The following is a 24,247-nucleotide window of genomic DNA, read 5'->3' on the forward strand; positions in this document are numbered from 1 at the left end:
CTGAGGCAACAGGAAGGTTAACTAAGTCAGCCCAGGTCATAGTGGCAGAGCTGGAATTCAGACATAAGCGGGTTCTACCCGGGGTCTGTGTCCTTAACTACTGAGCCATGTTGCCAAAAGATGAGGCTGGAGACATAGACACATTTGCACATCCACACGAAACAGGCACACAATTTCATCTGTAGAACCCAGATTAACCACCACTGTTTAAACCCGATAACTGGAGATGGGTAAACAGACGAGTTGGCAAGAGAGGTGGTGACAAAAGGCAGAGAGGAGGCCCTTGAAGGGAGGCCCTCTGTTGAGGAAGGGGAGCCTGAAAGTGGCCTGAGAAAAAGGAGACAGAGAGATTGGAGTTGTGTCAGTCTGAGTCCAATCACGTTGGAGAAAACACACAGCACTTGAACAGGGAAAGTTTAATATAAAGAATTATTAATCATAATAGGGGATTGGAGTAATGAGAGATGGGCTAGTACAGGGGTTCTTAAACTTTTTCTGTAAAGGAAAATAAATATTTTAGACTTTGGGGCCATATGGTTGCAACTCAGCTCTGCTGTTGTATCGTGAAAACAGCCATAGACAATATGTACATGAATGAGCATGGCTGTGTTCCAATAAAACTTATTTACAAAAACAGGCAGTGGGCTGGATTTCACCTGTGGGCCATGGTCTGCCAGCCCATGGGCTAGTAAGAAGTAAAGAGAACTCAAGAGAAGGTAAAAAGAGCAGATATAATAAAAATATAATAGCAGATATAATGTAAAAAATTTAAAAGCAGATATAATATAACATAAACAACATGATATAGTCACTATCGGGGCTGAGATAGAGCTCCCAAGGAAGAGACAGACCCCTTTCACTCCTGGCCTGAGCCCCAGACCCTGCTGGAGAGGAACAGGAATAGCACCCAGTAAACCACAGAAGTCGCTGTGGTGCTGCACCAGTGGAATTTGCTGGAAATCTACTGTCTAGGGTGTCAGGGAAAGCTGTCCACAGAGTGTCTCACTGGAGGAGGCACTTTGCTGCAAACCCCCCAGGGGGACGGCTGCTGGGGGAGGCCACCTGCTGCTGGATGCTGATGGAGTCGGCTCCGGAGAAGCTGTGGGCACTGCAGGAGCCTAGTGGTCCAGGGGCCGAGCGTGTAGAGCTAGCCCGCCAGACCAGGAGGCACACCCCTTTCCCCAGCAATGTCTCTCCAGTGCCACCTGCTGACGAAGCTTAACATGGGGCCAGATGGCAAAGGAAAAATAAACAGTCCATTTCCACTTGCACAGAACAGGCAAAAAGAATGAATTGAAGCTGAGAGGCAATAAATTGATACCTGGCACAGGAGGTAATCTGGAGAATATAGTGTAATAAAACGTGTTGAAAGGTATTTCAAGAAGTCAGTTCTCACAACACAAAAAGCATTATTCATAAAACAAATTGATGTTAGACCTTAGCAAAATTAAAAATTTCTCCTCTTTGAAAGATAATAAAATCACAGATGAGAGAAAATATTTGCAAAACACATACCTGATAAAGGATTTATAGTCAGAATATAAATTTTTAAAAACTCCCAAAACTTGGGATTAAGAAAACAACCCAATTTTCTAAATGGTCAAGTGACCATTTCAACAGATGCTTCCCCAAAGGAGATATAGAGATGGAAAATAACCACCTAAAAAAGGCACAATATTATGTGATTAGGGAAATGAAAATTAAAACCATAATAAAATACCACTCTATACCTACTACAGGGCCCAGCACAAATAACACCCCTTTTTTATCACAAAATCTTTTATTACAAAATCATAAGCATGGAATTCTGTAACATAACAATATCACCCTCAAGCGTACCGTATAACATTTTAGGTGAAATGTTCGAATTGCTGTCCATCTCGTGTGAGACATTCACGGACCCTGCCAACCACGCTCAAGCAAGCCTTACTTCTGCCGGACCCTGTATAATGGCAAAAATAAAGAAGACTCACCACACCACGTAATGATGAATATGCGCAGCAACCGAAACTCTCATACATTGCTTTTAAGAATGCAAAATGGTGGGACCACTTTGGAAAACAGTTGGGCAATTTCTCAAAATTTATATATATTCATCATACAACTATTATTGTGACTCCTAGGAACTTTCCAAAAGGAATAAAAGTTATTTATATGAAGACTTGTACATGAATGATCATAGAAGCTTCATTTGTTATGATAAAAGACAGGAACCAATCAACATGTTCATCAATAGGTAAATGGATAAACAAACTGTGATATAGCCACACGATGAAATACTACTCATCAGGAAGAAGGAATAGAGTTTTGATGCACTCGTGGGCCTGAATGAGTCTCCAAGTAGTTATGTTGAGTGAAAGAAGCCAGACCAAAAAAAAGAGTGCATACTTTATGATTCCAATCATATACAATTCTAGAAAATGCCAACTGTAGATGGTAGAGAGAAGGCACACCACTGGCTTCCCAGGGATGGGAGGTGGTAAGGAGGGATGGGAGGGTTTTACCAAAAAAAACGACAAAACTTTCGGGGGTGCTGGATGTGTATCCATCCTGACTGTGGTGATAGTTTCATGAGTGTGTACAAATGACAAGACCTATCAAATTGTATACTTTTTTTTGATATATTTATTGATTATGCTATTACAGTTGTCCCATTTCCGCCCCTTCACTCAACTCCATCCTGCCCACCTCCTCCCTCCCACATTCCCCCCCTATAGTTCATATCCATGGGTCATACTTATAAGTTCTTTGGCTTCTACATTTCCTACACTATTCTTACCCTCCCCCTGTCTATTTTCCACCTATCATTTATGCTATTTATTCTCTGTACCTTTCCCCCCTCTCTCCCCCTCCCAAACCCCTATTGATAACCCTCCATGTGATCTCCATTTCTGTGGTTCTGTTTCTGTTCTAGTTGTTTGCTTAGTTTTCTTTTGTTTTTGTTTTAGGTGTGGTTGTTAATAACTGTGAGTTTGCTGTCATTTTTACTGTTCATATTTTTTATCTTCTTTTTCTTAGATAAGTCCCTTTAACATTTCATATAATAATGGCTTGGTGATGATGAACTCCTTTAACTTGATCTTATCTGAGAAGCACTTTATCTTCCCTTCCATTCTAAATGATAGCTTTGCTGGATACAAGAATCTTGGATGTAGGCCCTTGCCTTTCATGACTTGGAATACTTCTTTCCAGCCCCTTCTTGCCTGTAAGGTCTCTTGAGAAATCAGCTGACAGTCTTATGGGAACCCCTTTGTAGGTAACTGTGTCCTTATCTCTTGCTGCTTCTAAGATTCTCTCCTTATTTTTAATCTTGGGTAATATAATTATGATGTGCCTTGGTGTGTTCCTCCTTGGGTCCAGCCTCTTTGGGACTCTGAGCTTCCTGGACTTCCTGGAAGTCTATGTCCTTTGCCAGATGAGGGAAGTTCTCCTTCATTATTTGTTCAAATAAGTTTTCAATTTTTTGTTCTTCCTCTTCTCCTTCTGGCACCCCTATAATTCGGATTTTGGAACGTTTCAAGATGTCCTGGAGGTTCCTAAGCCTCTCCTCATTTTTCCAAGTTCTTGTTTCTTCATTGTGTTCTGGTTGGATGTTTCTTTCTTCCTTCTGGTCCACACCGTTGATTTGAGTCCCAGTTTCCTTCGCATCACTATTGGTTCCCTGTACATTTTCCTTTGTTTCTCTTAGCATAGGCTTCATTTTTTCATCTGGTTTTTGAACAGCTTCAACCAATTCTGTGAGCATCTTGAAAACCAGTGTTTTGAACTGTGCATCCAATAGGTTGGCTATCTCTTCCTCGCTTAGTTGTATTTTTTCTGGAGCTTTGAAGTGTTCTGTCATTTGGGCCTTTTTTTTTTTTTTTTTTTTTTTTTTTTTTTTGTCTTGCGAGTCTGTTACTTTAAGGGGCGGAGCCTTAGGTGTTCCCCGGGGCTGGGTAATGCTGGTTGCTGCGCTGTGACGCTGGGCTGTGACGCTGTATGTGGGGGAGGGGCCAAGAGGGAGCAATGGCGCCTGCTCCGCTCTCCACCGGATTTCAGTCACTTCCTCCGCTACCCACAATCAAATTGGGCCCCTCTGGTGCTGGTTCCTGAGTGGGGCTTGTGCACACTCCAGGCCCCTGTGGGTCTCTCCAACAACCTCTCCTGTGAGTCTGGGAGTCTCTCCTGCTGCCTCTCCAACCCTCACGGGTGTTTTCAATCAGAGGTTTGAGGCTTTATTTCCCTGCGCTGGAGCCCTGGGTTACGCGGTCTGCTTCGCTCCCCGCAGTTGGTCCTGGTTTATCTGTGCTTGAATGTGGGGCTGCGGGGTGCTACCCTCCGCTCTGCCTGCTCCGTTCTCCGCCACTCTGAGTCCGGCCCTCTGGGTTTATCTGTGCAAATGTGGGGCTGCAGGGCCTGCTAGTGGTCAGACTGCCTGCCCCTTTCGTCCCACACTCCGCCAGTCTCGGTCCCGCCACGGCCACGCGAGTCCTCTCCGCCCCGGTGCCCATCTCCACCCCTCCTACCGGTCTGGCTGTATGTTTCTTTTTTATCTCCTTGGTGTCGGACTTCCTTGCCGTTCGATTTTCTGTCAGTTCTGGTTGTGCGAGGAGGCGCAGTGTGTCTACCTACGCCGCCATCTTGGTTCTCTCAATTCAAATTGTATACTTTTAACATGTGCAGAGAGTTGCATGTCATTTACACCTCACTACAGCAGTTAAAAGTGGAGGAATAGGAACTGATTAGGTGTGCCATGCTACTGAGAAGTCAAGAAACATAAGAACTGAAATGTGTCCACTAGATTTAGCATCGTATAAGCCGCTGGTGACATTGTGGAAAACAGCTTCAGAGAAATGGTGGGTGGGAACCTGACTGGGCCAGGCTGAGGAGTGAGTAGAAAGTAAGAAAGTGTAGCCAACTCTTTCAAGCTGGAAAGGAGAGAAGAGGTTAGTATCAGGAGTGGGAGGTGGGACAGTAGGAGCATTTTTAAAGAGGGAAAAGTTGAGGATAAAGGGGAGATAGGAGATGAGTGATAGAGTAAGGTCCCGGAGAAAGCAGAAGAGGGTGGGCTAGAGAGAAATTCATCTTAAGAGAAACAGGAAGATATGATGAGTTTACATTCAAATAGACATATAAACTTGGTACCAGGATATTGAAGAGTTTCCCTTCTGATGGTCCCTATTTGTGTGTGTGTGTGTGTGTGTGTGTGTGTGTATGAAGAAGCCAGAAAACATGCTGAAATTGAGGGGAGTAAGCAAAAAGTTTAAGAAGGGTAGCAAATGTTTGAAGTAATTACTGTGGAGGTTAAGGAAATAAAAAAATATTGACAGTTTTATTGAAGTGATTTTGGTGGCTATGTACAGGGTGAGGCAAAAGTAAGCTTACAGTTGCTCATTTGAAAATAATGCAGTAATTAATCAATAATAATACAAGAATAAACTCTGTGTTTTGCGTACTCACAATGGTAAACCTACTTTTACCCCACCCTGCATTTGTAATGGCATCAACATGAAACGTGATGTGGTTTTTTCTTTAGCAGTTCTTATCAGCCAGCTGCACCAAAAAGACAGATGGGTTCATCCAGAGTTGGGGCTTCTCAGGCTCTTGGGGCAGAAAGACAAGAGGGCCAGGGGGCTGAGGATATTGGCAAGAAAATGACTGAAATGATGAGTATGAACTCTCAGTTGGATAATTCAAGGAAGTGACGGCAGGAGGGACTTATAAATTGTCTGGAGGTCCCCCTGGGGTTAAATAACTGCTGCATTGGGATTCATGCCCGGAGAGAGCTAGGTGAGCAGGAGGGTGGGGGGTCTGCATGTAGGACTTTAGAGGTAGGTGGTTCCACCTGCTGACAGACTGAGGGGCAGGGATGAGGTGGAGGAGAAAGTTCCCGGAGACGAGGAGGTCAAGGGCTTGAAGGTCCGGGGAGTTGCTGGCTCATCTGTAAAGATAATGAAGTCATTATAAACATATGTGTACAGGTCTCTGTGTGGGTATGTGTTTTCATTTATTTAGAAGATGTATCTAGGAATGAAATTGTTAGGTCATGTTAATTGTTTGAGGAATTATCAGACTGTTTTCCAAAGAAGCTATTCTACTTGACATTCCCACCAGCAGTGTGTGGGGTTCTGGTTTCTCTACATCCTTGTCAACACTTAAATCTGCCAGTAGATTTAAGTCATCCCAGTGGGAGGGAGGGCTATCTCATCGTGTTTTGTTTTTTAAAGATTTTATTTACTTGTTTTTAGAGAGTGGGGAAAGGAGGGAGAAAGAGAGGGAGAAAAACATCAATTGATTGCCTCTTGCATGCTGGCAACCCAGGCATGTGCCCTGATGGGGAATCGAACCAGCAACTTTTCAGTTCACAGGCCAGTGATCAATCCCAGCCACACCTGCCAGGGCTCACTATAGTTTTTATTTGCATTTCCTTGATGGGTGATGAAGCTGAGCATCTTTTTGTGTACTTGTAAGTCATTTTTTTTTTTGGAAACGTTTCCCTGGAGATGTCTATTCTGATCTTTTGCCCATTTTTTATTGGGTTGTTTTTCGTTTAAAAAATTTATTTATTTATTTATTTTAAGAGAGAGGGGGCGGGAGGGAGAGAAATATCAGTATAAGAGAGAAACATCCATAGGTTTTCTCCCACATGCCCCCAACTGGGGACCTGGCCCACAACTCAGGCATATGCCCTGACTGGGAATCAAACCGGCAACCTTTTGGTTCACAGGCCAGCACTCCATCCACTGAGCCACACCAGCCAGGGCAGGTTACTTATCATTTTATTGTTGAATGAAGTAAAGTCAGGATTTTGAATGCAGGAAGCCTGTTACAAAGTGGTACAAATTTTGTTTTATTGCTATTTACTCTCTGTAAGAAATTGGGTGAGAAGCCATTTAAAGGCTGGAAAACAGTTTCTTTTAGAGTTAAAAGCTGTCTTAGTTTGGGAAAATATGCTTATAGCAGCTTCAGGAAGGAAGGAGGAGATGAGACAGTTTGATAGTTGGACATCGCTAAATTTAGAGATAGGTAAATTGCCTCACATGAGAAAAATAAAGGAATTTGTAGAGTTCGGGTGAACAACCAGAAAGGATAGAAGACTTTTAAGAACAGAGTTAACAAAGCATCATGTTGTACACTTTATTTTTTCCCTTTTTATTAAATTCACTGGGGTGACACTGGTTAACAAAATCGTACCGGTCTCAGGTGCACAGTTCTGCATTGTGTGCTGACACCCCAAATCTAGTCTTCATCTGTCGCACATTGTAAATATCTTACAATTTCATTTGTCAATTAGACCTCATTAAAGCTAAAAAAAAGAGAGTTAAGAAAAATGCCAGGCCCTAGAGTTTATGAATAAAAGTGACTAGTGAAAAATGTTCAGTGACAGGGTGACTAAAGTACTTCAAGAACAGTACTATTTAAAGTTTAATATTGCCATTTATGTTGCTAAACTGTAAACCCTCTTCATCTTCCTAAACCTTTTTGGGAAGTCTACTATACAGACAGTGTAAGCCCCAGGAATTCACAGAAATGTGTTATTTTAAGAGCAGCAGAGGGGAGGGGAGGCGAGGGAGAAAAGGAGAGGTTTATAGTTCTTCTCCTGCTCTAATTTGTAAGAGGCAACTTTCTGGAGTAACCAGGTCAGGGATGACCAGGTGGCCAGTGGATTATGACCCCACTGGAATTCAGACCAAAGGTCAAAGCATGGAGCAGCTTTCCAGCTTTACAGCACGCCCTCGCCTCCAAAGGTGATGTTACCTTCTGACCTATGAAGAGCGCTTCCCTATTCTGCTGTAAGTGATAGGTGAGCGCTTCTTCATTGGTGACCTCAGGTCCGTTCCTGCACTGGCTCCTCTGGTGTTTTCATTTCTTTTGCTCTATTGCATATACCTATTCTATCTCAGGCTGAACATCCCTGAAAAATCAGGCCTCAGATCGGTCTGCGATCCCTTTGATGTCATTTACAGTGATGAAGTAGGTCGTAATAATGGCTTTGCTTATTCTGCAACACATATTTAAGAATGTCTCAATATGGATTTAAGAAATCCCCTTGTTTTGTGATATCACAATGATTAATTTAACAAAAATCAGCCATGGCTGGTGTGGCTCAGTGGATTGAGTGCTGGCCTGTGAACCAAAGGATCCCTGGTTTGATTCCCAGTCAGGGCACATGCCTGGGTTGTAGGCCAGGTCCCCAGTGGGGGGTGTGTGAGAGGCAACCACACATTGATGTTTCTCTCCCTCTCTTTCTCTCTCCCTTCCCCTCTCTCTAAAAATAAATAAATAAAATCTTTTTTAAAAATTTAAAAAATGAACAGGTTGTTTCAGAGTTATCTGGTTCTTTTTGCTAAACACTTTAATTTTCAATAAGCCATAGGTTATGAATTCACAAGGACCAAAGGGTACATTCAGTGAAAAGCCTCCTACTCCTGTCTCCATTCTTCTAGAAGCAACCATTGTTATCCCTTTCTTGTTACCTTGTTCCTTGTTATCTTATTATACAAATATGTCCATCTATTCCCTCTATTTTTTAAGCAAATGGTAGCATATTATAAACTCTGTTCTGCTTTTTGCTTTTTCACCTGATACACAGGTGGCAAACACAAGGCCCACAGGCCGAATCCGGCCCTCCATCTTGTTTTATCCGGCCCAGCACCTTGTTTCTACCCGGCGGCAGCACCGAGCCCCTTGCCCCTAGTTAAGGAGTAGTTACATTTACACAGTCCCAAAATTACATTCGGCCCTTTGAAGGCAACCGTAAGGCTGATGTGGCCCCCCATGAAAATGAGTTTGACACCCCTGATATGTCTCAAAGATTTTTCCACATCAGTATGTTTAAAGAGTACTATTTTTCACAGCTACATAGAAGTCATTTGATGGCTGTAGAATTGCTGGGCATTTGGAAGGGTTCCAGAGTTTTGCTATTACACACAATGGTGCAGTGCCAACCTTGGAAGTGGAATGTTCAGGTCAAGGAGGACGTGCATTGATTAGTCAGATGTCGCCACACTTCTCTCTCAAGCCTGTGCAGTCAGCTCTCCCACTAGCAGTGCATCACTGTTTCTGCACACCCTTGTCAATGGATTCTTTTGAAATCCATCATTTTTGATAGCCTTTTTGATCTTTGCTGATCTGATAAGTGATTTTACTTTGCATCCCTCTTATTCTGAGTTAGGTTGAAGAGCCACTTATATTTCTTTTTCTGTAAGCTGTTATTTCAATTTACAGAAAATTGGGTTGTTTATTCTTTTCGTAGTGATTTGTAACAGTCCTTTATATACTAAATAACTCTTGTCTACAATACATGTTGTGAGTATTCTTCACCCCATTCCACTTTCTCTTTCATTTTGCCTTGTGTATGGAGGGTTGTTTTCATGAAGATTTTAGTTTGTATTTTCTTTTTTCAATTTCTGGGTTTTCTATCTTATTAGAAAGGTCTTACCACTCTAAATTATTTTAAAATTTGTCCAATAGGTCTTAATTAAGTGGTTTTATTTTTTCATATTTATATCTTTGCACTATTTGAAATTTTGGTGTAAAGAGTAAGTAAGAATCAAGTGCACTTTTCCCCTGCTGGATAGCCAGGTATTATAATACTTTATTAACTAATTCATCTTCCCCCAGCACTGATTTGAAATGGCATTTTTAATCACATCTAAATCTCCATATGCATTGCAGTTTATTTCTTGGTTTTCCATTCTGTTCTATTGATTTGCCTGACTATTCATCTGTCCATACCACACCATTTAAGTTATTATGGCTTTGTAATATAATTTAATATTTGGTAAGAATAATCAATCACCTGATGGTTGTTTTTTTTAACAAACTATTTGTGTATTTCCACAATCTAGATGTCTTATATGCCTTCTAATATCTTCTCTATGTTGCTGTAGAGCACTGCATCCTGTTTGTTGGGGTTCTTTGCCTTGTAGACAAACTCGAGATAAATTGAGCATCATCTCTACAAATGCAGGGTATCTTGGGGGAGCCCAGAAGACATTAGTACAAAGGTACCCTTATTTGAGGTTATTAGATATACTGTCCCTTGCATGATACAGCATTGTTTCTGTCCCAATGGTTGACTGCAGCCCCGATTACATGGGATAGGGAGGACTCGAAGCATAAAGCACCGGCATATCTTGTCTTTACACATAATCTATAAGGTGTGGTAGGGTCAGTGTCTCCAGGTGGTAGGCAGAAAAGGACTCTGTCCAATCAGCAGGACCGTGTTGGCCCAGTGGACATCAACTTCTAGGAGGCTCCAGCCACAAGATGTCAGCAGCTTCTGGGACTTTGAGGTCTGTGCAACTGACATTGTAGGTCTCTGCAGGGAACTGGAGCCAGAGAAAGAGAAGGGGGAAAAGATAGGAGAGGCCCTGGGAATCCAGAGAGATTCTGTCTGTAAATTACTGATTGCTCCTTGTTCTATTTATCAGATCCATGGGATTCCAAGGGAGCAGGAATCGTGTATTTGAAGTACTTGGCACAATGCCTGGCACCAAGAAGTATGCAGTAAGTATAGATTAAATGGGTGGATGGATTGACAAGACAGAGAGTGAATACTTGCATGCCACAGGAGTCATCATACACGTCTTCCTGGAACTTCTGCTAGCTTCACAGGAAGGGGCAGAACTGGGGAATGGTCACTGGGGTCCTGTCTTAATTCCTTGCCCATTGTCCTGTCTAGGAGAGGAATGCCAGGTGGGCAAGCACTGTAAACACTACTTTCCATCTCCAGAGGGTTGTGAGACTTCCTGCTAGCTTGTCCCCTTGTGTTTCCTCTCTTCTTTAATAGCATTCAATTGAAACATCACCTTCATTCATTATCTCCCCCTTTTCTACACCAAACCCTTGGGTAAAGCAAGTGGGATAGCAAGGGAGGCAGGAATAAATACAGCTAATTATGACAGCCAATTCCTTTTTTTTTTCTTCTCTAATTTTATTGTTATTCAAGTACAGTTCCCAATTCTTACAGGTGTTTTATATGTGCTAGTCTCTGTCTCAAATTATCTACCCATTTCATTACCCATTTAATACTTAAAACAGGTAGGTATGTACTTTTTGTCATGCTCTTTGTACAAGTGAGGAAACTGAGTTAACACAGAGGCTTAGTAGTTTGCCCAAGGTCATGGAGCTTGTTAAGTAGATCAGTTGGGATTTGAACCAGCACTGAAGTCCAAGCACTGAAACACTGTACTTTTCCTTGGCATTTACACGGGTGTGTTAACTTCATTGAAGTATCACATAAAACTCAGAAAAGTGCACAAATCAGTGTATGACTCAGCACTCACCAGAGTTCCCAGCACGTATCTTCTTGATCTCTATCCCTTCCCCATCAGCGGAAACCACTGTCCTGGCTTCTCTCACCATTTTTCTGGGGGTTTCTTCCTTGTCTTTCCATTTTGATCACATTTGTATTTCAAGTATCATGGTGTCTGTTGCTAAAGCTAAAAATGTTCCATCTTGCAGGAGTAGAGGTGGGGGTGGTTGGAGAGAACACATTTCCTAAATAAAAGAAATAATCGAGGGTGGGAAAGTTAGGAACAATTGCTCCATTTTCCCTTATTCTCTTTGCTGGTCAGTGTGAGGTTTTACTCCTTCCTCTGTTGTCCTCCCCCAGGACTACATCTCCCAGCAGGCTGTGCTCTGACAGCTCTCGGATTTAAATAGGATTCTGGGCTATGCTTAGAGCCAGGCTGTTGCTGAGAGCTCAGGAAGAGCTAGAAGAGGGAGAAGAAGCAAGAAGCAGCCAGGAGCCCGAGCCAGAGTTAGAGCTGAAGTTGTTTTTGCTAAAGGAGCAGCAACTGAAGAAGTTGAAACGATGATGGTTTTCTTGGGACTGCTCACCTCCTTCTTTTCCTTCCTGTACATGATAGCTCCATCCATCAGGTTTGTTTTAATTCAGTAAGTTCAGTAATTTTACAAAGTCTTAAATTGAGAGCCATGGAATTTCTAAGGAGATGAATTCTCAGCTGCTGAAAGAAGAGAAAGGGATAGAGGTCATGGGAGAGAGAGGGCAAAAAAAGCTGAAAGGAAGGAGGTAATCATGGGCACCGTGAAGGAGAACAAGAAAGGAGCACCTGGGGCTGGGAGTGGAGGGGCTGATTTGAATTCTGATGCTAGTGGAGGGCCGTCCAGATGACTATTAAGTAGCTTGACAGACACCTTATGTAGAAGTCCTTGCTCTTTCACTCTGTTCCCTGGGGTTCCTCGGAAGGTCCTCCTTTCTTCCTTTCTTCATTGTTTCTAGTTCAGGTATCCCTGCTGGGTTACCATGGGTGGTCATTGCTGAGGGACTCATTGTTAAGTGCCAGGCATTTGGGGAAGGAAACAAACTCTCTTCCCTCAACTAATGAAGGTTTTGGGGTGGCTCTTTTGATGTGGGGTTTCTGGAGGTGCCAAAGAAATGTGTGTTCTGAGTAGAGAATTTTTAAACTGCTGATGATAACAAAGGCTGAATGGACCTATCAGGGACGGGGTGTTGCTCTAGGACCTGGCATTGAAACCTGGGCTCACGTTTCAATTTTGCTACCATTAACCAGTGATTTGAACTTCTCTGAGCCTCAGTTTTCTCCACTGTAATATAGGGATAGTAAGAGAGAGGTTGAGAGAATTTAAATAAATTCCCTATGGAAAGGGCCTGGCAAATAAAGCTCAGAAATCATGTGTCCCCTCCCATCCTGTTTTTGGGACCTCTCAAGTAAACGCTATGTAAACAGACGCTCTCCGCACAAAGGTCTGAAAAAGGAGGTTTTCTCTCTGCGCTGATGGCTAGAATGGAGGCTCTAGGAGGATGGCAAAAAATCTCTGAAGAGGCTGGCTTTCTAAAACTGGAGAGGGAGCCCCAGAGCCACATCTGTCTGTGGGACCCCTTCATTCATCAGTTATTTACTGTTGGTGCTTTTTGAAAACCTAGCCCTCAGGACTACTGATTCCACTAATGCTCTTTGCACATTAAAAAAAAAAAAATGTAGGTTAGAGGAGGAAGCTGGCCTCTGGGAACCTCTAGAGAAAAGAGTTTTGTTATCTTTGTTATCTAATAAGGAAGGTCTCCCTTGGCCCCGGCTCAAGAGCATTTACTCTGTTTGCCCAGATGACCATTTGTAGCTCTTGGACATATGACCTTCCAACCTTAGCTGACGAGCCGGAGACCCCCTGCCCACTGGGAAAGTGTCCCCTGAAGGTCAGCTTCTTTAGGTCTCCTGACGACAATGGAAAGAAATTCTTCTCTGAAGCCAGGTGAATTTTATGTTTCTCAGTCTGGGATTGGGGAGGATGGTGCATGAATGCTTTTGTTTCTCTTGCCCGTAGGAAGTTCTTTGCTGGTGGGGTTTGTAAAACAAACGTGCAGCTTCCGGGGAAGGTGGTGGTGATCACCGGCGCCAACACAGGCATCGGCAAGGAGACGGCCAGAGAGCTCGCTCGCAGAGGCAAGTTCTTCCACTTCTGTGCCCACGGGCAGCCCTTCTCCCCGGGCTCTGCCCACATTTCCTTGTCTTTTTTCCTGGGCTTGGAGGCTCTGGCCAGGAATTCAAGGAACCTAGGATTCAAGTCCAACTGTGACACCAGCTTACTGTGTGGCCTTAAACCTTCCTCCCTCCCTGCTCCCTTCCTATTATACAAAGTAAGAAAAGCAGTGATGTCTGTGTATAGTATTGGTCAAGTCTGTTACTCTAAAAGGAGATGCTAAGCAACATTAAATATCTGAGTGTAAACACCAGGGCTCCCAGCCTGAAGTTGAGCTGATAGACAGAAGAATGAGCAGTACCGCAGTGAGGATCCCGAAGTGGCAATATAGCTACCCTCTGCTTAGGGAGGGCTAGCGGATGCTCTGTCTACCAGTCCCAAGCTCACTTACTAAACTCTTTTTCAGCCTAGGGCATGAACCCATTGCCCTCTTGTTTTGTTTTTTTTTTCTTTTTGTGGCCCCAGGAGCCCGAGTATACATTGCCTGCCGAGATGTACTGAAGGGGGAGTCTGCTGCCAGTGAAATCCGAGCTGATACAAAGAACTCCCAGGTTCTGGTGCGGAAACTGGACCTATCGGATACCAAATCCATCCGAGCCTTTGCTGAGGGCTTTCTGGCAGGTAAAGCCCTAGTCGGTAGCTAGAAAAGCAAGCAGCTGGGTGTGGGAGGGATTGTTCCACCCTAAAGCATCTCTTACATCAGAGATGCTTTAGGGTGCCTTACATGAGAACTCTTGTGGCTTCCACCAGACAGGTTCTGCCACATGAACCAGCCAGGCAGGAAAGTGGCAAAGGGATGGCAGGTGGATAAGCTGGGCAGGATCTTTATCATCTCTGTTCCTCCGCAGTGGGAATGTTGAAGTTATCAACTCCCAGTCTGGGCTTGTACCTTGGCATCAAGGTGTTGCCCTGATGCCACTCTCTTCTTTATCCTGAGAAGCAACTTTCATGGCCACAGGCACCAAATGGGGTTGTGATGCTGCCAAAATTTTTCTGTATCTTGAAAAATAGACAGCTTTTACCAATGACTATGAAATCCATGTAGAAGAGGAGCAATATCTGTCTTGTTTTACACTGTATGCCCAGTGCCCAGCAGTGTGGGCCTGGCCCAGAGTCAGTACTCAGGACTTATTTGCTGAAAGAAAGGATGAATGAATGAACGGTGTCCAGGAAGACAGCGGTAACTAAAGCTAGGTCCAAAGGCAAGATGTAAATACTCAGGTCTGTGAGAGACGGTTAGCAGACTCCTTGCAAACTGCAGGATCTCTCCCTGGTTGTGTTATAGAGGAAAAGCAGCTCCATATTTTGATCAACAACGCAGGAGTGATGATGTGTCCATATTCCAAGACAGCTGATGGCTTTGAAACCCACCTGGGAGTCAACCACCTGGGTAAGTATCTTTGAGTGGCTGGGCAGCGAGGCTGACCCCACCTTGCTCTCTGTAGGTATAGAGGACCTTATACCAGTACTGAGAATCGCCAGTAGTCCTGTTAGAGGCCAGGGTTCCAGATTGGACATACTGGTTTTTTGTTCACTGCCCCTCTCCTGAGTAGTCCAAAAAAGTGAGATCCTTCTATCCATCCCATTAAGAAGTTACCAGAGGGAAAAGGGAGTAGGGGAGAGCGGTACAAGAGGGTTTAAGGGGGATAAATGGTGATGGAAGGAGACTTGACTTGGGGTGGTGAACATACAATACAGTGTACAGATGATGTATCATAGAATTTGAACCTGAATCCTACAAAATTGTATCAACCAGTGTCACCCCAATAAATTCAGTAAAAGAGTAAAAGAAAAAGAAAAAAAATAGAAATCCCAAACTTTGGAGACACCAGGAAGAAAAATGCCATTCTTGGATGGAGCTGTGGTAGCACGAGGCTTGCCAAGCAGGGCCAGGCATGGGGCTGCAGGTATCTGTGTTTGGCTGGGGGTGGGGGAGTCACATCTATAACCGAGGGCTAAGAAAGCCAAGAGTTGGTTGATGGAGGAGGCAAACCTTGAGGACTTGAGGTATGAGAGAAGCTGGGTTCAGAGTTCAAGGTGATGGCTCTAAGGGAGGAGATCATGGAACATATCGTCTGATCCGAGACAAATGTTACTTTCCCCAACTATCCCACTCTTCCCTCTGTACACAGGTAAGCCTGGACCCCCAGTTGTGTGATCACAGCCATGGTGGGGCTGGAATCCAGCAGGTAGCATATCTCCCGACTGGGTCAAGGGCAGAGGTTCGAACAAGGACAGATTAAGTCTATATGGCCTTACTGCTGGTCTGGCTCTGGTCCTCGCCTTAAGGAATCCACTAACTCAGACTGCCTGACCATTACTGAGCACTGAGTTACGTACAAATTTGTTCATGCCCAGAAGACAGTGAACTAATGCTGAAGTCCTGGCGTTAGCACCCGCACCCTGAGCGTGGGCAGCCCCTCCACTCTTCTGTCTGCCCTGCTGGCTCTCCTTGCAGGCCACTTCCTCCTCACCCACTTGCTCCTGGAGCGGCTGAAGGAGTCTGCTCCTGCACGGGTGGTGAACCTGTCATCGGTGGTCCACGTTGCTGGCAAAATTCGCTTCCACGACCTCCAGGGTGAGAAGCGCTACAGCCGGGGTTTTGCTTATTGCCACAGCAAGCTGGCCAATGTGCTTTTCACTCGTGAGCTGGCCAAGAGGCTCCAAGGTAAGTCTGGAAAAAGGGCCAGGGTTTGGATAGCAAAAGCAGGGCTTTCAGTCCAGATTAGAGGTTCACAGAAATTTCTGAAGTCAGGACGTCAAGCATGCACATTATGGTGGTAGCTCTATGTACTAAGGAGAATGAGGTTATAAAGAAAATAAAAACAGAGTTCTTGCCCTTGGGAAGCTTCAAATTGAATAAGGGTTAGCAACCTATAAAGTTACCTTACACGTATGTCAACTCTTGTAGTTATTGTCTCATTTTGTTTTTCACAAACAACTGCTTGCAACAGGCAGAGCAGGTATTACTATTACATGGGTCCAAACTGAGGTCTAAAGAAGTGTTCAGTCCAAGTCTACACGGCAAGTGAAGGAGTCAGGGCCAGAGTGTGGGAACTCTGCTTTAAATCCAGGGTGCTTACTTCTGCACGCCATTTGCTGAGGCTCACACGGTGAAGTGAGGGACAGAGGTGCCACTGCGGGGAGCCAGGGCTGGATGTCAGGCCCCTGGGTCTGAGTTCTTGCTCTACCACCTACTAGCCACGTGTGTATATGGATATATGTGTGAATATATGTGTGTGTGTTTGTGTACGGTCCCTCTAACCTTCCCTGACTTTACCTTCTTAACTCTAAAATGAAGTGACGCCTCTCTTAATCCTATGATTCTGTGATTTCCTGGAGTTTTCCTTGAGCTGCTGCCTTTGACATCCGCAAACCATGGGGACCATTTGCCACACTGAACAAGCCAGAGTTTGGGAACAATGGTGTTCACTATCAGAACACAGAAGGTAGAAGACGAGGGTAATCACTAAAAGAAGTAATAATAATAATGACAGCAATAATTGAGAGTTTTGTGTTTGCCATGTACTATACATGGCTTAACTCATTTATACAATGCTCCTGAGGCAGGTGCTACTGTTTTTCCCCTGGCCTACAAAGAGAGAGAGAGAGAGATTAAGAAACTTGACCAAGCAAGTGTCCTAACTGAGCCAGGATTCAAATCCAGACAATCTAGCTCTGGAGTCCATGCTACTTAGATCAGAGTTCTGACCTTGGCCCTGAAACCTGCTAGGCAATGGCCTTGGGCAATTTACTTAACCTCTCTGTGAGAGCCTCCTCAGCTGTGCCTGGGCATCTTCATACAACCTACCTCACAAGCCCCTTTGAGAATCAAACGAGATAATGCACGTAAAGCATATAGTAGGCACTTTACATAGTAAGTACTAAACATAGTAGAGGCACTAGGGGCGTCCTGGGGAGTGTTAATCCCTGTCATCTCCACCAGCACCTCCTAAAGTGCGCTTGCCCAGCAAATGCAGCTCCACGCACTAGCTTCCCTCCTCTCAGCCAGTTTGCTTCAACCAGTTAAGCCCGTCCTGTAGAAATTCCCAAGACACCGCTGTCAATAATTGATGCTACTACCGCTACTAGTAGTAGTATTAGTAGTGCAACTAGTACATGTTGTCGTTTCTATTACTAATATTTAAGCCACAGAGAAAGGTGACATTGACATAGAAGGACCTTCAACCAAGCATTCCTTTTGGAGCACAGAAGGCTGAGAAAACTATAAATCTTTCTGGAAGAGATTGATTAATTACTAGTCAGATTGTACCTGGCTAGGAGTGGGGTTCTGTTCCCCGAGTCCCTTCTTCGCACTTGTGCATCTCGCGGCAGGGGGTGAGCTGTTTCTCGGGACTCAGAGTGTGTCCCTGGGCTAACTGTGCTCTCTTGGCCCTAGGCACGGGGGTCACCACCTACGCAGTGCACCCAGGCATCGTGCGCTCGGAGCTGGTCCGGCACTCCTTCCTGTTGTGCCTGCTCTGGCGGCTCTTCTCACCCTTTGTCAAGTCGGCCCGGGAGGGGGCGCAGACCAGCCTGCACTGCGCCCTGGCCGAGGGCCTGGAGCCCCTGAGCGGCAAGTACTTCAGGTGCGTGGAGTCAGTTCAGGCTCTCTCCCCAGCCTGTGGGCGGGTGAGACACAGGGCTCCCTGGGCTTTGCACCCCAGGTGGCCGAGTTTGCGCCTCATAGCAGAATCCTGATTTGAGCTGGGTCTGCAAACCAAGTGCTGTTACTTTTCCCGGGGAACTTACATTAGAAACTTGGCAAGAGTTGCTTTGGTGTCAATATTGTGTACCTGTGTGCGAAGTTTCCGAGAAAGGTTTGTAGCTTTCTGAGAGCTGTTAGAGAAGACTGTCTCTGTTGATTGTACTTTGGAAAGGACATTAGCAGGCTCTCTGGGTCATTTTTCTCCTCGTTGAAGCTTTCGGCTGACTTTTCATGTGTTCTTTAACACTACTTAGCACAAAGCGTCAGGGCAAGGCCACTGCCCCCATGCTGCCAAGATCGGCGCTATCTGCTGGAATGTAGAAATAGACGTCTCAGCGTTGAGTCTTATCACAAAGTCAGTTTGGGAATAAAGGGAAGCCTGCGATTAAAACTTCCTTTTCTGTGACTTGATCTTGCCCAGTCTGCTTTCTTGTCTCACTTTGTTCAAGGCTGTTCATTGGTGCACCATTCATAAGTGAAGCATAGGAAATAACCTCGGTGTCCAACACTAGAGGAATGGATAAACAATAGCTAATGTTGTTTGAGCTCTTACAAAGTGGTGGGCACTCTTCCAAGTGTCTTACATGTATTAATTCATATAATCATCACGGCTCTATGAGGTAGATATTATTACCCCCATTTTATAGGTGAAGAGACTGAGGCACAGAATAATTAACTTGCTCAGGGTCATATAGCGGTAGACCTGGGTTTTAGACCCAGGTAGTCTGGCTCTAGAGCCGTGCTGTTCAGTATGGTTGCCACTTGCTGTATGTGGCTATTGAGCACTTGAGACGTGGCTCGTCCAAAGTGAGATGTGCTATATGTGTAAAATGGGCACCGCATTATGAGAATAGAAATGTAAAATAATTAATAATTTTTATGGTGATTACATGCTGAAATGATGTGGCTACATTGGGTTAAATAAAACATATTACTAAAATTAATTCCACCCATTTATTTTTTACTTTTTAAAATATACTTTAAAAAAGATTTTATTTATTTATTTTTAGAGAGGGGAAGGAAGGGAGAAAGAGAGGGAGAGAGAGAGACATCAATGTGTGGTTGCCTCTCACGTACTCCCTACTGGAGACCTGGCCTGCAACCCAGGCATGTGCCCTGACTGGGAATCGAACCAGTGATGCTTTGGTTCACAGGACGGCACTCAATCCACTAGGCCACACCAGCCAGGGCTACTTTTAAAAATATACTTTAAAATTTTTTACTAGAAAATTTAAAATTTAAAATCTGTGGCTCACATCATATTTCTATTAGACAATGCTACTCTAGAGTCTAAATTTAACATCACTGCCCTAAATATGTGAAAAAATATCATCCTCACTAAATGAAATATTTCCAAATAACACTCAGTGAGAAAATGTTGGTGATATAATATCGTCGGAACAACTGCAATACAGAACTATATGATTATCATTGTAAATACAATTAAGCCCATCCGGAAGGATGCACGGCAAGCCGTAGTAGTGGTTACTCTGAAGGACGTTGAGGGAGAGTCAGAGGGAATGTGAAGGAGGATTGTCACTCTTTACTCCATGTACTTCTTTATTATTTAAAGAAATTTAAAGATCATATATTTATTGATTACTTGTACAATTAAAATATATATATTTTTAACAAGAGAAAGATATTCCTCCCCAAATAGATACAGTACAATCCCAGCTTTGTATTAAAGAGCGAAAGGCTGTAGAGCTATTTACATACTCGTGCAAACAAAGCAAACAAGAGTGCAAGGAAAAGTCAGGAACTCACAGGCTTTTCTTCTTTCTCGGTGCTGCATTTTCTGTGAATGCCGGCAATGAACTGCAGGATTGGTAGTGATACCTGTGACTTTGTCACCAGTAAGAGTATAATATTTTCACGTCGCATTCAGTTGCTGCAGATTTCTTAAAATGTCATTTCTGCTCGCCACTACTTTGAAATCCGGTGTTTATTAGGCCCAGTGCTGACTCTTGTTAATAAAGGAGCCCATGTATTACTATGTCACGGATTCTTTACAATATCTAAAAAGTGCATTTCAGTACAATCAGTTTCTTTTCATCCGATATGTTTTATACATCTAGAAACATATTCTGAGAAAGAGGCCACACGCTTTTCCGGACGGTCCATTTCCACTCCTGGATGTTTATACTCTTTCTCTGCCCCCCAGTGACTGCAAGAGGACCTGGGTGTCTCCAAGGGCCCGAAACAACAAGACGGCTGAGCGTCTGTGGGACGTCAGCTGTGAGCTTCTAGGAATCCAATGGAAGTAGAGCTGGCAGAAGAGCCACAAGTCTTGTCTGCGCCATAATGAAAGGGGACCAAGGAGAAGGCCAACCCTGAAGGACTGTCTGTGAACCCTGTCCTCCTCCGATTCTCCTGACCCTCCCGGAGACCTTTGTACACCACCCTCTCATGGGGCTGGCTCACCGCAGGGGATGTTCACACCTACAGAGCATTTGCTCCAGGACTTGCAGAGCTGGCCGCCCTCGTGGGGAAGGAGGTCAGGGTGTCAGATGCCAGGGTGCAGATGCCAGGGTGAGCATAGGGATGGCAAGAAGAGCCTGGCTCTTTGTGGGTCAGTACCAGAAACACCAGCCAGCATGCTCAGCTGAGGCGTAGGAGCATCGACATTATGCATTTCTAGGGACTATAGACTCAAACGCTTGACTGATCCTTTTCTTCTCTGAAACACTAGTCACGACTCTGGAGTCTGGACCAACTCAGGAAAACCTTAGCTCAGCCGTGGCCAGCTTTAGTTCCTTTCTCTGAGCACCTTGGGGCCACTGTGTGAAGCTGGACATTCCCAGTTTATTTTTCCACTTCTTTTTTAAAAATTAATTTTTTCCCCAGCTTTATTGAAACATCGTTGATATGTAACAGCGCGTAAGTTTGGACCTTCCCATGCTCAACCATGCAGATGGATTCCTTTCCTAAAGCATCCCCTTTACCTCAGTTTGCAGAGGCAACAGACTACACATCTCCTGGTTTTCTTGTTTCCTCAGGGTAGCAAGAGGGAGGTGGGGCAAGGTGAGGAAGCCAGCCTTCTCATTCAGTGAGCAGTATCTCACCCTGCTCACCACCCACAACCTTTTTATAATATCACTTCTCATAATGCATTATTGAGATGGTGTAAAATAAGATGTTTTGGTTGGGCATTTTCTCAAGTTTCTTCCAGCGCTCACATTTTATCATCTAAGAAGTGATAGAAGTGACTTTGGTCACACAAAGGCTGAGCTTCACTGTAGACTAAGGCCAGAGGGAATGTGGGACTTCATTTAATTTGACACGTGGATGCAGAAAAACCAAGCCCTGATAGACTCTCTACCTGAAATCTCTTTGCTGCTCTCCCTGCTCTCCTGTGCTGTGGCCTCGGGTGACCTGCTTCTTGCCTCAAGTGCTGAAGGTCACCAAGGAGAGGCAGAGAGATGTTCCTAACCTGTCAGCCTATTAACCGAAGATGTCATGTTATCGGTTCTTGTTCTAAAGCATCCAAAGGGCATCTGGTGACGAAAATGTCCTTTTCTTCCTTAGCAAGTAGACTTTCAAAAAAAACCCTTTTTATTATGGGAATTTTCAAATAGACAAAAGTAGAGCAAATAGTTTCGCCAAGCGCCCTGTCATCCAGCTTCAACATTGACATCTTGTCAATCTTGTTTCATCTGTGTTTCCCCCATGACATTTTTTGGGGGGTGCAGCAGGATATCCAGATACCACACATTCACCAATCAGTACTTTAGTGTGTGTCTAAATAAGAACACGACAAGTTCAGGGAGGCCACATGCAGCCTGACAAGCTCAGTGATCAGAGGAAACCACACAGAATGGCCTGATCACACAGCCCTACCTGGGTAGGTCACAGCAGGTAGTCATGTCCCTGGTCTACAGCTTCCTTAGCAAGGGTCAATCTTTACCTCACGTGAGCTCTGCCCATTGTTCTTATGCATCCAGGATGACGTATCTTTGAAGTGTCAGAGTGATTTTCTGTTCTAGACTCCTCGTAGGCACAACCACCAGCACCAGAGCACAAGACCACAGAATCCGTCTGTTATCTTGTTCCCTGCATCCCGTTTCTGCGTGCTGTGGCTGCTCGTTATTAACTGACCTCTACCCACCCATGTAAGTGTGTTTCTCCACGTTGCCTTTCATCCATGCTTCCTCCCGCCTCCTTAAGCCACCACCCATGGATTTCATGTAACCCCCTTATGTCTCCTCCTTTGATTCTAATGTATAAAATAAGCCATAAAATTGCCATTCTCTAGAGCATTTTTCAACCTGTTGAGATTTTGTTTCCCATCATACTTCGTCAGTTTGGCTCAAATAAACTCATAAAAATTCTCTACAGGCTCAGATATTTCTTACATCAACATGAAACTTATAGCAACATTAGTAATTCCTGAGTATCATTTAATACTTGGAATTCAAGTTTCCCTGGTTATCTCACAAAAGTCTTTTTACTGCTAGTGTGTTCAAGTCAGGGAAAGAGAAGCGGTTCTCCTGAAAAAAGTGGAGGCACAAATCTCCTCCTGCCTCATTGGCTGGAATAACTACTGGCTCCCTTGTAAACAAATCACTATGGCCAACTGATGGGCTATGTTAATCGGCTTAAGCCAATCACTTCCCACACCTGAAGCTGGGGTCCATCTCACCTACCCCACCCAGTGGGGAATTAAGGCCCCTGGGTTAATCAGGATTAGCTGTCCCCAGAGAACCCCCTGGGGTAGGGACTGTTGCTGTCCTCATTTTACTACCCAGAGGAGTCAAGCAGCTTGCCCGGTTCACACGGCTGATACACGGTAGAGCAGGCCCATGTAGTCTGACTAACACCCGCATGCTTAACAGCCCTGCTCTACGGTAGGGGTGTCAAACTCATTTTCACCAGGGGCCACATCAGACTCGCAGTTGCCTTCAAAGGGCTGAAATAATTTTAGGACTGTATAAATATAACGACTCCTTAACTGTTAAGGAGTTGAAATTACATTTGGCCCTTTGAAGGCAACCGCGAGGCTGATGTGGGCCCCTGGGAAAATGAGTTGGACACCCCTGCCCTACAGCTCCCCGCAGTGGAGGCAGCAACCAATTCCCTTAAGGAAAACTCCTGCAACGTGCATGAGCCAAGGGGCACGGGGGTGAGGGGGAATTCTGGGTAAGCAATCAATATATGTTCACTCCTGAGACCTGTTGCCTCATAGGTTGTGGGTCCACTGCGACGCCTGGTGACAAGGGGGAAAAGAGGAAGCGTGGGGGAACAGGAAAAGGCCACGCAAGGGTGGGAGACAGGGCTGGTGAAGAGCACGCACTGCACCGATGATCCTATGTCTCCTTGGGCTGGCGGAATGAGCCAACGTCAAACCCCAGGCCCGTGAGGGCCGCTGCCTGTGCCGCAAGGAGGGCAAGCAGACCACGAGCGGAGAGCAAAGGTCCCGTAAACACTGAGGCAAGAGGCGTGGGCTCGGGCGGGGGATTTATGCTTGTCGGAGACGGCTGGTTGTAGGCAGAAGAGACAGCCATGCTCGGGCTGCAAGGAGCTGGCTCCAGCCGCCACATCGAGGCCATGGGCTGGTATTGGTACTGGTTGCATAGGGTTTCTGCATAAAGCCGCTCACAGGGCTGGGCTCTTCCACGTTCCCATTCAAACACAGTCATTTTTATTAAATGGGGGTCTTTTCTCTATAGAACTTTTTCTTTTCTGGAGAGAACAGAATGCTAACCCATTCAAACGATTGTTTTTAAAACAGGTGGAATCCTTACATTATGTGTGTTGGGAACCCTTTGGACCGTGGCAGTTTACACCTCCTCATGTTTGCCAGGCTGCCTGCTAATGTGATCGGCTTAGCAAAGGTCAGGTGTCTTGGGAAATGGACTTTCTCTGAGATGGACACTTGCACACAGGAAGCTTGTGGGGAGTACCCTTTGGGAGGGTAAGGGAAGTAGGATGGGGCAGAAGGCAAGTGGAACTGGGGGGTGGTGACGACAAAGGCAGAGGTGACTCCGATACCACAGGAAGCTGTGGAACTGAGTTGTCCCGAATTGAGGAAAAGAAGCTGGCGATCCTACCCCTTCACGGACTGGTCACTGAGGAGAGCAGACGGCTAGGCTC

General features: G+C 44.9%; 1 protein-coding gene across 6 annotated transcripts; it reads left to right on the forward strand.

Moving 5' to 3' along the window:
- The first annotated feature begins 3,990 nt into the window (after positions 1 to 3,990).
- RDH12 (retinol dehydrogenase 12) lies at positions 3,991 to 22,486 on the forward strand. Of its 6 annotated transcripts, XM_053928883.1 has the most exons (10): positions 3,991 to 4,145; positions 9,875 to 9,989; positions 10,416 to 10,491; positions 11,600 to 11,868; positions 13,291 to 13,409; positions 13,912 to 14,067; positions 14,732 to 14,836; positions 15,905 to 16,114; positions 17,846 to 18,035; positions 20,319 to 22,486. In XM_053928883.1, exons 4-10 carry the CDS (start codon positions 11,801 to 11,803, stop codon positions 20,419 to 20,421), a joined length of 951 nt encoding a protein of 316 aa, XP_053784858.1. In that variant the 5' UTR covers positions 3,991 to 4,145; positions 9,875 to 9,989; positions 10,416 to 10,491; positions 11,600 to 11,800; the 3' UTR covers positions 20,422 to 22,486. The 6 variants fall into 6 exon arrangements, with proteins under 6 accessions (XP_053784858.1, XP_045057950.1, XP_053784859.1 ...); XM_045202015.2 differs by lacking the exon at positions 9,875 to 9,989 and having other exon boundaries at positions 3,991 to 4,204; XM_053928884.1 differs by lacking the exon at positions 11,600 to 11,868.
- Positions 22,487 to 24,247: the final 1,761 nt, after the last annotated feature.

This window comes from Desmodus rotundus, chromosome 7 (assembly GCF_022682495.2).
Source record: "Desmodus rotundus isolate HL8 chromosome 7, HLdesRot8A.1, whole genome shotgun sequence".
Classification (NCBI taxonomy): Eukaryota; Metazoa; Chordata; class Mammalia; order Chiroptera; family Phyllostomidae; genus Desmodus; species Desmodus rotundus.

Excerpts from the sequence above, each read along its gene's own strand:
- RDH12 (XM_045202015.2), top strand. The coding sequence starts at position 11,801 with ATGATGGTTTTCTTGGGACTGCTCACCTCCTTCTTTTCCTTCCTGTAC. Across the intron at positions 11,869-13,290 it reads ATGATAGCTCCATCCATCAG|GAAGTTCTTTGCTGGTGGGG; the intron begins GTTTGTTTTAAT and ends TCTTGCCCGTAG. Across the intron at positions 13,410-13,911 it reads CAGAGAGCTCGCTCGCAGAG|GAGCCCGAGTATACATTGCC; the intron begins GCAAGTTCTTCC and ends TTGTGGCCCCAG.